Source organism: Lineus longissimus, chromosome 2, assembly GCF_910592395.1.
Source record: "Lineus longissimus chromosome 2, tnLinLong1.2, whole genome shotgun sequence".
Taxonomy (NCBI): Eukaryota; Metazoa; Nemertea; class Pilidiophora; order Heteronemertea; family Lineidae; genus Lineus; species Lineus longissimus.
The window spans coordinates 28,539,556-28,555,872 of record NC_088309.1 but is presented as its reverse complement, the minus strand read 5'-3'; the positions used below and the strand labels follow the sequence as shown (position 1 = coordinate 28,555,872).

General features: G+C 44.3%; 2 protein-coding genes across 4 annotated transcripts in view; one reads left to right on the top strand and one right to left on the bottom strand.

Moving 5' to 3' along the window:
• Positions 1 to 216: 216 nt before the first annotated feature.
• Positions 217 to 3,108, bottom strand: LOC135483927 (leydig cell tumor 10 kDa protein homolog). 3 transcript variants are annotated; one of them, XM_064764998.1, is made up of 4 exons: positions 3,015 to 3,108; positions 1,684 to 1,871; positions 1,185 to 1,240; positions 217 to 830 (listed from the first exon to the last, which is right to left on the bottom strand). In XM_064764998.1, exons 2-4 carry the CDS (start codon positions 1,778 to 1,780, stop codon positions 705 to 707), a joined length of 279 nt encoding a protein of 92 aa, XP_064621068.1. In that variant the 5' UTR covers positions 1,781 to 1,871; positions 3,015 to 3,108; the 3' UTR covers positions 217 to 704. The 3 variants fall into 3 exon arrangements, with proteins under 3 accessions (XP_064621068.1, XP_064621069.1, XP_064621070.1); XM_064764999.1 differs by having other exon boundaries at positions 1,684 to 1,868; positions 3,015 to 3,080; XM_064765000.1 differs by lacking the exon at positions 3,015 to 3,108 and adding an exon at positions 2,461 to 2,966.
• Positions 3,109 to 11,274: 8,166 nt separating this feature from the next.
• LOC135483400 (chondroitin sulfate proteoglycan 4-like) overlaps positions 11,275 to 16,317 on the top strand; it is a 28,392-nt gene continuing 23,349 nt past the window's right edge. Inside the window, exon 1 of the mRNA XM_064764272.1 lies at positions 11,275 to 11,441. Within this exon, the coding sequence (XP_064620342.1) occupies positions 11,360 to 11,441 (82 nt within the window). The 5' untranslated portion in view covers positions 11,275 to 11,359. The remainder of the gene's footprint in view (positions 11,442 to 16,317) is intronic.

Genomic DNA, 16,317 nt, shown 5'->3' with positions numbered 1-16,317 from the left:
TGGAACAGTTATCTTATCAACTCGACTATTTAGGACACAAGGGCACACTTTTCTATGATTGGCCATGTTTACCAGGCATCCATGACATGTTTGCTGACCAAATCTTAAGACTACAGACAGAGCAAAGGAAATCTGGAGGTATCGGCTGCGACATGTACATGTGTTGTGTCCTTTAAGCCAGAACATTGGTGTAAAAAATCAACCAAGAAACGTCAATTGATACTAACCAATTTTTTTATACAAGATTTTGTTTTTACATAATAATATATTCTACAGCAGATACATGATTCATAAAATACAAGGAAGGTGGACATTGGCCATGCCGGTTGAGAAAATTAGTTAGCAATTCCTGAAGTGGATACGAATAATCGGCAACTGAAAGTGAACTCCCACACTTCATCCTCGACTGAAGATGGCAGCACATAAGTTTCCTTTTTACTTGGTAGTGGACACCCTATCTTTAAAATGACCTGCAGGACAATACAACTACAGTAGAACCTCTCTATTAAGGGCATCCTTGGGACTGAAAAGTACTGTCCTTAATAAAGAGGTGTCTTGATTAGAGAGGTCAAATTGAATGGCAACAACCAATTTGGGAATAAAACTAGTGTCCTTAATAGAGAGGTTGTCCTTAATAGAGAGGTGTCCACTAAGGGAGGTTTCACTGTACATGTATGGTATACCGTACATATCAAAGCCTTTCATCACTTTTTTTTCTCCTTTTTCTTGTCGTGTTTTGACTTTAAGATCTGTAACGACTTTGACTCGATGTTAGCTGCTGTGCCAATCACTTCTTCCTCAATTGATTTCTTGATGGCCTTTTCAAGATCCTGAAGGAGATAAAGCCATCAGCTTTAGGGACAAGGAACACAGAACAATACAGGTCTTATGCTCAATGATATTGTGACATTCATGTTTCACCAACTGCGGAATTGATGACAGATTACACAGTACAGCAGATGGTGTCCATTTAGGAAGTTGTGGCAGCTCCTGAGTGATCTTCCAATCTGCAAATTTATAAATCAAGCCAAGGCAGTGTTTCCAAATCAACACAACAGACCTGTGAATGAATGGTAACCCGTATCATCACAGTCATTCTGTTGTCTGTCGTGGATGAGTACAAGCTATGAAAACAGAGATGCTCAAAATAATGACAATGATGAAAATGGAAAGTTTCTATTCACCTTCTTCAGTTTTGATGCCTGAACTTGCTTGGCTTTCTTTGGAGCAATGGCTCGAGCTGAAGATAGAAAGTAAAACACTCATCAGAACAAAGTTTGAGGTATATACAGTACTGGCCAGAAGTAACATCGTTGACATTCGCTGGTGTCTCGTCACTTGCTGTAGTTCAGCGTTTTCATTTCTGTACGCAGTGAACTTTTTAAACAGAGACAAGATAATGGAAAACAGAAATCTCATACACAGTCGGGAGTCGCAGACAGAGCTAGTTGCAGCAGGCCCTAACTGTACACCCCTGAAAAACCTAGACTTGGGAAATAAACCATCTTTTAAATAGGTTTTCATGGTCAAAGGCGAAGCAGGCCTAGGGGGGCCTAGTATGTAAATGTTCATTCATGCGCCACTCTCAGTTCTCGGAGCCGAGACTGAGCAGGTGAGTTGCATTTATGTTTATGGTCCAATAGAAAGGTGTATAAGCAAGATATGGAAGAAGAGAACACATACCACCCTTCTTTGGGCCTTGTGGCCTTTTGTTATGCTGAGATTTTTGCTTCGAACCAGCTGGAACTGAGCACTTCGTCTTCAACTTTCCCTGCGCCATGCTGACTGACAGGTATCCGGTCGTTTCGCTCGGTTACCTTTTCGCCCCAGACGTTTGCTCCGAATCGAAATCGTTTCGCTCCCTGGGTCTTCTTATTGGGGATTGAGAAAGAATAGAATTAAGAATTAAGATTTGTTGAAATTCATAGATAAACTCCACATGTACAATAATATTCACTGCCTTGGGGGGAAAGTACAAGTGTCAAAGTAGAAGTGTTTTCTAGGGTTGTCAAATCAAGAAGGTATTGTTTGGCCATCGGTGATCTTCGGCAGGTCACTTGTCTTTTCTTGCAGTTATCATGAGTGAGATCAGGGTAAAGCGTCATGTCTATCTTGTGGCCAGTGGCATTCAATCTTGACACGTTTTATTTGTGATGTTGGGCAGTTGTTTAGTTGATTGATTGGTCATATAGTGTGTGACTTTAGGCACCTAGTCACTTGTCCATCTTATTGATGGGTCATCTCGAGTATGGTCCTTGGTCAGACAAGGATCCTGTTTTGCGAGTTGTTGCTACTCTGGCTGTACCGTCGCTACTTTTTGCTGGGTCACTGGATGTACCAAGTCATCAGAGGCCTGGCTGAGCCCTGTGATTTAGCCAAATTCAATATGATTCTTTTCTACTGTGATGTTAAGGCCCTTGTGTCATGCAGCGTATTCGGTAGCACCGGTACAAAACTTACGTTAAACTGCGACGTCTGCTGCAATTCAAATTGCATATGACGCCAACGGAATTGTGACGATTTGTTTCTCCAATCTTTTAGTGAACAGTGTTCACGAGCTGTGGGAATTGCGAAGGGATGGTGTAGAGTATCACCACAACAATGTTGATATGATCACTCGTCGTTTCAGCGGGCATGACTCTGAATCTGATGATGGGGGATCCAGCACTGCAGCAGCGGCTGGCAGCGGACATTTGTCTTGACTCTTGCTTAGCGCTGCTACAGCTAACGTGCTGTGGTACAGTCTAGAAGCAGTGTCATCATTGGCGAAATCGACCAAAGTTTGTGAGGGGCTGAGTTTCGTCCAAAAATAGATCTGTTTACACACTACGGCAATGGCGTATTGCAGGTACACGTCAACGGGTCATTGATTGTCGGACGTCAGTTCGCCAAGAAAACCAAAGGAATCGAAGGATTCATTGAACTCATCAACACATCATTAGTTTTCAGTGAAGTTCAACTGTATTCCTAGGTATCACTTTGGTATATAGAGAGTAAGATTACAATTAACTCACGTTAAAGTTTGAGTTCCGGGGAGGTAGCGTTGTCAGTACGTTGGTTTAGGGGCGCAATAACCTAGCTTATAGCGAGCAATTAGTACACTAAGATTTCAGTGATTAACATAAAAGTTGCAAGTATTTGGCATTTTAGACTCATATTTCGTGCTATAATAACTACGTTGTAAACATAATGCTCAAAATTGATTCATGAAAAAGTTGTTAGGGCAATATCAAGCAAGCAGTAATGAAAAAAAGTGTAATTCGATTAACTGAATATTGTTTTTAGACACTATAACATTTTAGGCCTACGTTTCCGTAAACCACGAGAACAATGTATGTGAAAAAAACAACACATATAAGTGAGGCGCCGAGTATACAGTAATTGTAAGGTAAAGAAAAGCTCGGTCTCTAAAGTCTGGAGGTCCGGAGTCCGTAAATGTGACGGTCACGAGAGTGGCTCGTTCTTACGGATAGATCGAGAGGGCGGGCGCTGGGGTTCCGCCGACGGTGCTCGCATGCATTAGTCGTATCCCCGAAACCTTTACAACGCGAACAAAGCTCGTGGCATCCATGACGGTATAGGAATTGACGGTGAGGTAACAAAAAATCTCGTGGCATTCAATGACGGTATAGGAATTGACGGTGAAGGATCTCGTGGCATATCGGATGCGCATCCGAAGACGGTAAAGGATCTCGTGGCATATCGGATGCGCATCCGAAGACGGTAAGGGAATTGACGGTGAAGGATCTCGTGGCATATCGGATGCGCATCCGAAGACGGTAAAGGATCTCGTGGCATATCGGATGCGCATCCGATGACGGTAAAGGAATTGACGGTGAAGGATCTCGTGGCATATCGGATGCGCATCCGATGACGGTAAAGGAATTGACGGTGAAGGATCTCATGGCATATCAGATGCGCATCCGATGACGGTAAAGGATCTCGTGGCATATCGGATGCGCATCCGATGACGGTAAAGGAATTGACGGTGAAGGATCTCGTGGCATATCAGATGCGCATCCGATGACGGTAAAGAAATTGACGGTAAAGGATCTCGTGGCATATCGGATGCGCATCCGATGACGGTTATATATACAATGTACATGTATATATATTATATTTATTTTAGTTTTATACTGTTATGTAAGTACAAGCTCTAGTGAGCTCACACAACTGTTTGACAGTCCTGGCTGCTCCACCGTGCTGACAACATGATGAGAGAGATGAGACAGTCACAGACAGGCCGAATCAGTATTGGCTGCTCTGCCAGGTTGTCTACATGGTGAGAGAGATGAGGCAGTCACAGCCAGGCCGAATAAGTTCTGGCTGCTCCACCTTGTTGACAATAATTATGGTGAGAGAGATGAGACAGTCACAGCCAGGCCAAATCAGTCTTGGCTGCTCTGCCAAGTTGTCAACATGGTGAGAGAGATACATACATACATACAAATAGCATTTATATAGCGCAAAATCCAATTAGAAAAATTGCTCAGCTGCGCTTAACAAAAACACTGTTCAAATAGTTTGGTTTTTAATCTTCTTTTGAACTCGCTGACGGTGGAGCTGTTGCGGGTGTTAGTGTCCAGCGAGTTCCATAATTTGCTGGCATAAACTGTAAAGCTTCTGCCACCAAATGTCTCAAGGCGATACCTGGGAGTCACCAACAACTCTTGGTTATCCGATCTCAGGGATCGCCCTGGGACATACGATGGCAGGATGTCCGAGATATATGATGGAGCCATGTTGTTTTTGGCTTTGAACACCATGAGTAAAACCTTGAAATCGATACGATATGGTATCGGAAGCCAGTGGAGAGTTCTCAAAACGGGTGTTATGTGCTCACGTAGTGGAGTCCTTGTAATTATTCTTGCTGCACGGCTCTGCACTAGTTGTAATTTGTGCAGGAGTTGCTCATTAACCCCAGCTAACAGACTATTTCCGTAGTCCAAACGAGACATCACCAGTGAGTGCACTAGCTCTTTCGTTGCTGCAGTTGTAAGGAGCTTGCGAGCGCGACCAATATTGCGCAAGTGGTAAGTTGAGAGAGATGAGGAAGTCTGGCTGCTTCACCGTGCTGACAACATGATGTGAGAGATGAGGAAGTCACAGCCAGGCCGAATCAGTCCTGGCTGCTCCACCGTGTTGACAACATGATGAGAGTGATGAAACAGTCACCGCCAGGCCAAATCAGTCTTGGCTGCTCTGCTAAGTTGTCAACATGGTGAGAGAGATGAGGAAGTCTGGCTGCTCCACCGTGTTGACAACATGATAAGAGAGATGAGGCAGTCACAGCCAGGCCGAATTAGTTCTGGCTGCTCCACCGTGTTCACAATAATTATGGTGAGAGAGATGAGACAGTCACAGCCAGGCCAAATCAGTCTTGGCTGCTCTGCCAAGTTGTCAACATGGTGAGAGAGATGAGGAAGTCACTGCACAGACAGGCCGAATCAGTCCTGGCTGCTCCACCGTGTTGACAACATGATGAGAGAGATGAGAGAGTCACAGCCAGGCCAAATTAGTATTGGCTGCTCTGCCAAGTTGTTGATGAAACAGTCACCGCCAGGCCAAATCAGTCTTGGCTGCTCTGCTAAGTTGTCAACATGGTGAGAGAGATGAGGAAGTCTGGCTGCTCCACCGTGTTGACAACATGATAAGAGAGATGAGGCAGTCACAGCCAGGCCGAATTAGTTCTGGCTGCTCCACCGTGTTCACAATAATTATGGTGAGAGAGATGAGACAGTCACAGCCAGGCCAAATCAGTCTTGGCTGCTCTGCCAAGTTGTCAACATGGTGAGAGAGATGAGGAAGTCACTGCACAGACAGGCCGAATCAGTCCTGGCTGCTCCACCGTGTTGACAACATGATGAGAGAGATGAGAGAGTCACAGCCAGGCCAAATTAGTATTGGCTGCTCTGCCAAGTTGTCAACATGGTGAAAGAGATGAGGCAGTCACAGCCAGGCCGAATCAGACCTGGCTTCTCCACCGTGTTGACAACATGATGAGTGAGATGAGACGGTCACAGCCAGGCCACATCAGTCTTCGCCGCACTGCCTAGTTGTTTATATGGTGAGAGAGATGAGACAGTCACAGCCAGGCGAATCAGTCCTGGTTGCTCTGCCAATGCCCAAGTTGTCAACATGGCGAGAGAGATGACGCAGTCACAGAGAGAGATGAAGAAGTCACAGCCAGGCCGCATCAGTCCTGGCCGCCCCACTGTGTTGACAGCATGATGAGAGAGATGAAACGGTCATAGCTAGGCCGAATTAGTCCTGGCTGCTCCACCGTGTTGACAACATGATGAGAGAGATGAGATAGTCACAGCCACAGTACTTCGATCGTTTATCCTCCGCACGTTCTAGGACGTGTCTGTCGGAGCTGACAGCTATCTCGATGATTAGGACCTCCTTTTCCTTCTCATCGAAGACGCCGAGCATGTCGGGGTGCCGGTGTTTTATAGCCGGGCCCGTGGGGACTAGCGAGTCCCAGAGCAATCTCAGCTTCTTTCCAGAGTACGAGTGGTCATTGGAACCGGCTTCTCGAGACCACATACCGATGGTATCCATCAATATGTGTCTCATTGACTGTCAATGTAAACAGTACCGGTACCAGTTTATGGGATGCAGGAGCCTGCAATGGCTGCATGGGAGGATAGGTCATGTCCCATACATCAACTATCGGTGATTCTCAATTTGGTCACCATGGCATGCATGCATATCTTAGAATTAATTAACTATGTTGCATATACATGGCTGTATAGCTAAATAGTCAAAATTAGCAAAGATATGCATATATCACTGTGCTACGAGTATTAGGTCAGCAGGCGTTCGTCTATTACGCGATCACGACTACTTCAAATACGCTGAGCAGAGAAACGAAAGTTTGATACTTAACTAAATTCTGAAAGATCAATATTTTGGTTTTGCTAATGTGCCTTCACTAATATGTTCTTTCGTTTTCATCTCAAGAAATATCAACCTGAAAGTGATCTTGATTTTATCGATAGATACCTCTTAAACTAATCGATATTCTAATGTAAGAGTTTTTTTAATATATTTGTCATAACAATTTTACAATACCCAAAATATGGGTCATACCAGCAGACCACAGGCCTAGTCTACATATAGGCCCCTACTATAAATCAGATACTTGGTCCTGGTCAATTGGACAGACTACCATTCGGAAGAGATTGTCCCCATGTTTGTTAGAAATGTCTTTAGGACCGACTGACTGATGAGACTGTCCATATGATTACTGGAGATGTCTCTTGGACAAATTTCTCTTCGAGTAATTTCTAATTGAGGAGCCAGCACAATTAAATACTCTGGACATTGGCATGTGGGATGTTATCATCAGTATCTTTGTCACAATTCTGTATCCACTTTCATCTCGGTTGTGTTGGCATTTGTTTCAGGTCTCGCACATTCCCAGAAACCCAATGTTCTGTTGATTGTTGTGGATGATTTGAGACCAGCTATTGGCTGCTACGGCTAAAAATCAAACGAGGACTGACAACGAATTTGAGGGCTTCTTTCCAAAATGACACTGTAGACAGATTGATTGATTTTTATGTATATATTGATGTCTTTTTGGTGGCACGTTCTGCATGAGAGAAAGGACTTTGGGAGGATTCACCAGTCTTCTAAGATGACTGTGGTCCCAAGTAGTACTCAAGTTGTACTTAAAGAGTTGTCAGGAAGATATTGGGTAATGCCAGTCTCGTGAGATCAGATAACCAGCTGACAGAGGATGGTTGTCCCATTGTCCGTCCTTGCGAGATGATTACCATGGTACAACCAAATCAGTTGTCTTTTATCACCCATGTAGAACGCGAGTGTAATGTTGTCTTGTACAGCTAAAGGACCATTTGGAGGTTGTGCCAATGTCTTCCCAACCTGACCAGATAACCAGCTGGCAGAGGTTGGTTGTCCCATTGTCCGTCCTTGTGAGATGATTACCACGGTACAACCAAATCAGTTGTCTTTTATCACCCATGTAGAACGCGAGTGTAATGTTGTCTTGTACAGCTAAAGGACCCTTTGAAGGTTGTGTCAATGTCTTCCCAACCTGACCAGATAACCAGCTGGGAGAGTTTGCTTGTTACGTAGGCTGTCCTGTCGTCTCCAAAGTTCATTAGCGGTATACCTTGGTGTAATTTTTAGGTTGTGTCAAGGTCTTCCCAACCTGACCAGATAACCAGCTGGCAGAGGGTAGTTCTTTCAGAGTTTTTATGTTGTGTCAAGGCCTTCACAATCTGAATAGATAAGCAGCTGGCAGAGGTTGATTGTTTCGACATCCCACAGACAGAAAGATATTGGAATTTCACCAATCGCAATTGCCGTTGCCTGTACCATGACAGAAGACGGACAATAGTGCCGCGATGGCCTTCATGATTTTGCTTGGGTTGGGGAGTTCCTGGCGTCTCGAAAGTTTATTAGTGGTAACCTTGGTGTAATTTCTAGGTTGTGTCAAGGTCTTCCCAACCTGACCAGATAACCAGCTGGCAGAGGGTAGTTGTTTCAGAGTTTTTAGGTTGTGTCAAGGCCTTCACAATCTGAATAGATAAGCAGCTGGCAGAGGTTGATTGTTTCGACATCCCACAGACAGAAAGATATTGGGATTTCACCAATCGCAATTGCCGTTGCCTGTACCATGACAGAAGACGGACAATAGTGCCGCGATGGCCTTCATGATTTTGCTTGGGTTGGGGAGTTCCTGGCGTCTCGAAAGTTTATTAGTGGTAACCTTGGTGTAATTTCTAGGTTGTGTCAAGGTCTTCCCAACCTGACCAGATAACCAGCTGGCAGAGGGTAGTTGTTTCAGAGTTTTTAGGTTGTGTCAAGGCCTTCACAATCTGAATAGATAAGCAGCTGGCAGAGGTTGATTGTTTCGACATCCCACAGACAGAAAGATATTGGGATTTCACCAATCGCAATTGCCGTTGCCTGTACCATGACAGAAGACGGACAATAGTGCGATGGCCTTCATGATTTTGCTTGGGTTGGGGAGTTCCTGGGCTGATAAGGGCAGACATACATTGGGTCAGGTCAAGTATTGGGGTTGAGAAAGTGTTAGGTGTTGGTGCAGGGGGCCTACCCCGCGCTGACAACATGATGAGAGTGATAAGACAGACACAGCCAGGCCGCATCAGTCTTCGCCGCACTGCCTAGTTGTTAATATGGTGAGAGAGATGAGACAGTCACAGCCAGGCCAAATCAGTCTTGGCTGCTCTGCCAAGTTGTCAACAATACATGGCGAGAGAGATGACGCAGTCACAGCCAGGCCAAATCAGTGTTGGATGCTCTGCCAAGTTGTCAACATGGTGAGAGAGATGAGACAGTCACTGCCAAGCCGAATCAGTCCTGGCTGCTCCAACTTGTTGCCAATACGCCATTGCCATAGTCGATAGTGTGTAAACAGATCTATTTTTGGACGAAACTCAGCTCCTCACAAACATTGGTCGATTTCGTCAATGATGACACTGCTTCTAGGCTGTACCACAGCACTTTAAGCTGAAGCAGCGCCAAGCAAGAGTCAAGACAAATGTCCGCTGCCAGCCGCTGCTGGATCAACCCCCTCGCCCGCCCCCCCATCATCAGATTCAGAGTCATACCCGCTGAAACGACGAGTGATCATATCAACATTGTTGTGGTGATAGTCTACACCATCCCTTCGCAATTCCCACAGCCCGTGATTTTACTGGCTGCCCCCTCCCCCTCCTTCTCACAGGACCTGAGACGCCAATCATATTATACACTCGGAATTATCTTTTTCGCGGACAATGAGAAGAAGCCAAGAGGCAAGAAGACCTATCTACTTCACGGCCTGAGACATTGTCACAACCTTAACTTATAGCTTCTAGTCTTGTCCAAGATGTTCAGAAATCTTGAAAATCGCTCTCTAATTAACAATTGCGTGTTTTTTACATGGTATGACATCATTTTCCAAAACATGGCCGACATCTGTTTTTGGCGCCGAGATATTTGCCCCATTTGCGTTGACGGTAAGGGAGTGGCATTTCGGATGCGCATCCGATGACGGTAAAACTCGTGGCACCCGTCTCCGGCGGCGTTGACGGTAAGGGAACTGTAAATCTAGTGGCATATCGGACACGCATCCGATGACGGTAAAACTCGTGGCATCCGATGACGGTATTATATATATATATTAGTTTTATACTATGACAGTGACGAAAAGAAGATGAGTGTTAAACAACTGATTGAAAGCAGGTGGTGCAACAATGTCGACGTCCTTGTGGGTATAACTCTCAATACTAACTGCTGCTAAATTCTATTTTCGAGCGACACCGTCATTACTCGTCAATGAATCTGCAGTTAGGCCAGGTCTGAAAAGGTCGTGAACCTCACTCGGGGAAAAAGGGAATTGTTGCTTTCAGACTCTGGTACAAATATTAATTACTGTAGGCCTAATGTAGGCCTAACTAAAGAGGTCGGTTGGGGGAGAAAGAACAGTAAAAATTGAAGATTTTCTGGCGGCGATGAGACAGTCACAACCAGACCGAATCTCGATCCTGGCGCCAGGGCCTACTGCCTTCCTTAGCCTGAGCTATCATCTCACCATAATTGTGAAGAGAGGAAGAACAGACTTGGCCGTCTTTTCTATACCGCAGGCACAATGGCCTAACGAAATAGATCTTGGATTCGCCATCAATCAGAATTGTAACAGCTACTGTCATCAGATCGGTTTTGACAGTGTCGAGGACGAGTGAAGCCGACTGGTAACTACCATTCAGATCTTGGACATTGAAGTAGCAGTTGTGACATGGTCTCTACACGGAGACATACAAGATGCGCCTTCCCAATTCAAATAATTGCTTGATGTGAATTTAAACAGTTTTGGTAAATCGCTCGCTGATAAATGATCGAGATATTAATTGCAAGCTCGTGACGATAACAGCAGAAATAAAAACGTGGAAAGGATTTATTCTTCTTCAGAAGATTGATTGCATTCAGGGATGGTGATCAAGATCCCATGCAGTGTAAAATTGATACAACATGTTGCAGTACAAACGTTTGGCCAACAAAAGGGCTTGCCCGGGATTTGAACCTGGGACCTATCGCATCCAAAGCTAGAATCGTACCACTAGACCAACGAGCCGTTCTATCGGTATCCTGCCACACACCGATAGGCTGTATGATAATAAGCGGCTACTACATGCAAGCGTCACTGTATTCCCATGGTAACGGCACTCTTGCTTCACCATCTCAATAAAAGGGGTCGTGTCAGAGGATGGGGAAAGTATCAAAATGGCGAGTTGGTGCGAGCTGGTGAACAGAAGTGTCTCAAGAATCTCACATGTAACTGCGGAATTCATCATGCGACTTTGACAGATTTAACACCATGAAATTACAGATGTTAGCTTGGTTGCTATCCATGGGGATACTGGACTTGGTCGCCTTGGATACGGTCAATTCACTGTCGGGTAAGTCAGCTGTCATTCGGCAGCCAAATGAGCGGTGTACATGTTATGTTCATGTTGGCTCTATCCGTATACAATGTATAAAGCTGCAGATGCCTGGTCTGGTGCTTTCCACCAGGAAGATGGATTGGCTTCCATTGCCTGGTCCCTTCATCATATCATCGTCCATTCATTTCCTGTACTTTGTCATTAATCATGTCATACCAAGCAGGATGCATGGCTAGAGAGACCAGTCACACCGGATCCAGGTTACACTTGAACTATTCACCCGGGTACCCCCCTCTCTTCATCCCTGGTGCTTCTTTCCATCCATTCCATGGCCCTGAAAAAGTAGATTTCAGAGCCTATTTTTGTGATTGTGTGCCCAAAAAACATCTCTGGAGATCATCTTACCATTAGAAAGAACCACTGGAAAAACAAAGTTATGTACCCCCCTCTCCATTTATTACAATTGATGCTAGGCCTACCTGTTTTGGATGCTGACCCTGCCTTTTGCTGGCTTTTCTCCGCTGGCTGGCTTTTCTCAAACATCAGCTCTTCAGAAAAACTAACTTGGTGAGATAAGTTTATCTGGTACATAATAGAGGATCTTTATAGTGGTACAGCATATTGTACTGTTAGGCTGCTTCTGTTTGTACCTGTATTGTGCTCATATTTCTTGCCAGGTAGCTTCCATATTTCTTGGTTCAGTGGGCCTGTGAACAGACAGAGTGGAATTAGGGGAACATCCACAATACTTACAAGATTCTCAGTCAGACGTGAACTGAACATGACTATCTATATCATGTTGGTATTCCACCAGCTCCACGTTGGTTTCGTGCCTAAAAATAAATTGATATCAATTCACAAGATGATATTTGGGGAAACCTGCATGAAGACTTGTGAGAGACCATGGTGCCAACCATTCCTGAAATCTGACATCTGACGTCTACGTATCCTACGAGCAGGGAGAAGATGAGGAACGTTAAACATTCTTTGTTACCCAGCTTTTAGTTGATATTTACACCTCCAATGCAAGGTACATGTAGTTTTGTCAAAGTCATGATCGTGGAAGGATGAAAAAGGGAAAATACCTCCATCTCAATTCCCCAGTTACTTCAGCATGGCTGTTCCCAATTTGGCCTGACAGCTGATCCATCAACGAGGAAATTCCATGTATCTGTCATGCAATCTTGCTCGTCTTTGTGACATGTTGATGACTCAGCTTGTCCCTGATCAGCCTTGCTCAAGGCAGTGTTATCTTGCTGCTGAAAGATCAATATTCCCTTGGGTTGAGTAGATTCGCAACATATCGTGTGGCTATATATAATTTCAGTATCTGTTTCTTTCACCAGTAATGAGTTATTTGTTTAAAATTGGGACATGAAAGTTACTTTTTAAAAATTAAACTTTCTTTTCTTATAATAACAATGATTATGTTGGCTTACTAACCCTGTGACAATGGCCTTTTGACCTGTGTTGGTTCAGTCTTGTATGATAGGGCCCTTGTCCCTGACCTCTGTGTATCTGTCTGTCTCGGCTTTGCCAATTCAATAAAATTACCAATTATTTTGAGCCCCCCCCCCCCCCCCCCGAAGAACAATTTCAGCTTCCTTCTCCCTAGGAGGGCCTTCATTTGCACATTGGGTACATTGACAGCTGGTTACATTATGGCTTGGTTTGCCACAAATGAAGCAGACGTCATCAAAACACCCCACTTATTGTCATGCTTATGCACAGTTATCTGAATTGACTGCTCACCACTATGTTTTCACCGTATCATATTGTTCAACTCCTCTTTCTTGAGGTTTACACAATCAAATATACTAGCAGACATGTCACACTACACAACAGTTGTACCACAGTTTACACCCATCCAAAAGCAGGTAAAAATAATACTATAGAACCCCTTCCTTTCTGTTTTCCATTCTCCGGATACACGAATACCTAGAATACATAGAATATGAAGTTATGATAGACGTGGTCAAACATTTGTCAATCTTTGCCCCTCGCCCCACATTTATGACTCCAAGTGAAAATGGGAGTGAAATGTTTGGAACAATCATCAACATACATGACATAGAATTACTACATCTAACTGATACTCCAATACTTGGTCCTTTGCACTCAAAAGTCAAAGTGGCTCGCTTACTTTTGCCCCCACGTAGGATAGCATCATAACGAGAATGTTGAGGTGACCCAGGATTCTTATCAGGCCAAGGCGTTGGTAATTCTCTCTTGGTGGTTTTAAAGACCAACAATTATTTATGATACTGAGGAGGTGGGGTCGTGGGGTCCTCCATTAGGATCCCACCTCCTTGTTGTCCACTTGGTATACTCCAGACTCTTTCCCAGACTAACTTGTAAGACTTCGGAGCTTCACATTGAAAGCAAAATTCATACTCCAACGTGTGACCATTGCCAAGTTTTGTACTGTTCATTTCCATGCCACTGCGGTGTCATGGCGTGGAAATACGCAATATGTTGGTTGTGCATTTGACTTTACTCCCAGACAGTGAGTATTCTTTTGAAGCTGCTTTCATTAATTCTGTTCAGTTAGTAAGGTGTAGTCCAGTTAGAATGTCTTAGTTGATTTATTTCAATAACATTAGACAGAATCTTAAAATTGTGTAAGTTCTATTTGAAGATTTGATTGTGTAAACCAATACCATTCGTTCCCGAGAACCTCTACCATCACTGACACAGCGGATCGCGCGCCAAGCGTTCAGCAATAGCGCTTCAAGAGACGCTTATTGAATCGCGCTTGCAATTTATTCTTTGCAGGAGTTACAACCGTCATTCCACCGCAACCTGCTATTAAAATAGAATTGAAATACTTGGATAAAGTTCCAATTCCGACCGATCCACCGGTCGGGCCGACACATTCCCTTGGCTTCGGTAAAATGTTTGATTTAGTTAGGTCCTGTGCATCAAGGTTTGGGATGGTGTTCTGAGTTTGACTTGACTTGATAGCCGATTGAATCTGTTTGGCCGACTCCATTTTGTGCCTTTAGGCTCTGAACATGTGTGGATTAGACATTTAGGTGTGCTGTGCTGTTTATCATCCGGCTATACTAACTTATGTCGCCTTCATTTTAAGTTTGATTACGTTGCCATAGTTATAGATGCAAATCTGCATGTTTTGTTTCATACTGGTTCTTATAACTTTGAAATGATCAACTGCTAAGCATGGGCACAGAAAAGGAGGATCAACGCCCTCGGTTGCAAGTGCAAGATTTTGAAACGGAATTTGTCATGGCATTGATGTCACTCTTTCAGAAGAAGTGGACATAACAGTCATGTGAATGATTACGAATGGTTTTAAACTGTCTACTTGATGTTGTATGTTGCAAGATATTGTTTGTTTCTGTAGCAATGCTTTTTACAGCATGGAGGTCCACTTGAGCATTATTCTGCAGTGTACTAATATCCTACATGCACTCAAGTTTTGTGCAAGTTCCGCATATTTGTATGTCTTTGAACAACATACTTGTCTGTCTTGTGATGAATGTACATTGCATAACACACCAGAACTTCAGGATGAAATAACAACTGACTGTTTCATTTCAGCTGAGCAGTGTCACAGAAGGTCTGTTTATCAAGTAGGATGTACTGATTTGCAGGGTCCTCCTGAATGGAGGATATCACCCAGTGGGCTGCTTCTCTGGGTGTCTTAGCATAGTTGTTTCCCACACAATGCCCCCTACGACATGAGTGTTTGGTTCAGTTTGTGCAGGTACCTTCATTCTATCCTTTCTGGAACCAGACATCAGAGGAACCATATTGGGGAGGGGGGAGAGTAAGGTAATTGAAGTGAGAAAACACATGGGATTGATCCCAGTGTTCCCAGAACTTCTTTGGTTGCTTGATAGGAGATGTATGTCTTGTTGTTTAGTGGCTTTGTGTGGCCATTGTGTGTAGTGACAGCTGGTCTTAGCTGGAAGCTGAAGCAGATTTTAGCAGACCCTAGAGCTGGGTGTAAGAGTGGGAGGGGGTTTCCTCTATTGCTTTGCACAGTGTGTATTCCAAGCTGCTTAGTCATCACCTACCTGAAGCTGAGCTACTTTTTGCAGACCTTCAGATCCTGCTTTTGAGGGGGGGGGGAGTATAATTTTCGGCCAATGCTTCTGAAGGCAAGGTGTAGAGTATGGCAGTCTGTTTATAAAGAACATATTGTTTGTCATAACATGCCTGTCTAGGGTTGGATGAGGATTTAGACTGAATGATGTTGTTACGAAATAACAAGCTGAAATGATACGATATCTCAGTTACTCTTGTTCCATCCATGTTTCATATGCCTACACACCGAAGGCCTGCAAGCGTCTCACTGATATTCCAAGTCTGTCTGGATTGCTTCTCCATCTTAATGGCTCAGCATCTCTTGGTAAAAGGGACCCGGCAAGGAATAAACCTCAGCCTATGCTCTCATCGGCTTCAGCACAAAGATGCCTTAGCCTGTCTATAGTCTCTCATTGCTCATTCAAAGTCTCCCCTGGTGCCTGTCCTTAATCTGTCCTCTCAAGAGTCTCCCCAGGTACCTGGAGCCTTTCCTGAGTGTGCCCTCTCAAAGTCTTCGCAGATGCCTAAGCCTGTCCTTTCGATGCCTACCCTGGTGCCAAAGCCTGTCCTCTATTTGTCCTCTCTGAGTCAACCCTTATGCCAAAGCTTTCCTCAATCTGTGCTCTCAAAGTCAACCTTTCACAATCACTCAATCAAAGGTCTCAGAGAGAGTGGTGGTCATGGTGGTGTAGTTGTTAGCCTGCTTGACTTGTCACCATCTCCTGGGTTCAAAGCTATGCCAAGTAATGTTCTTTGGATATCCATCGAGTAGAGTTTGAAGGTTAAGTGATTCACATTGAAGCTGCTTTGGGAAAGGAAAGACTCTTGAGGTAGTAAAGCA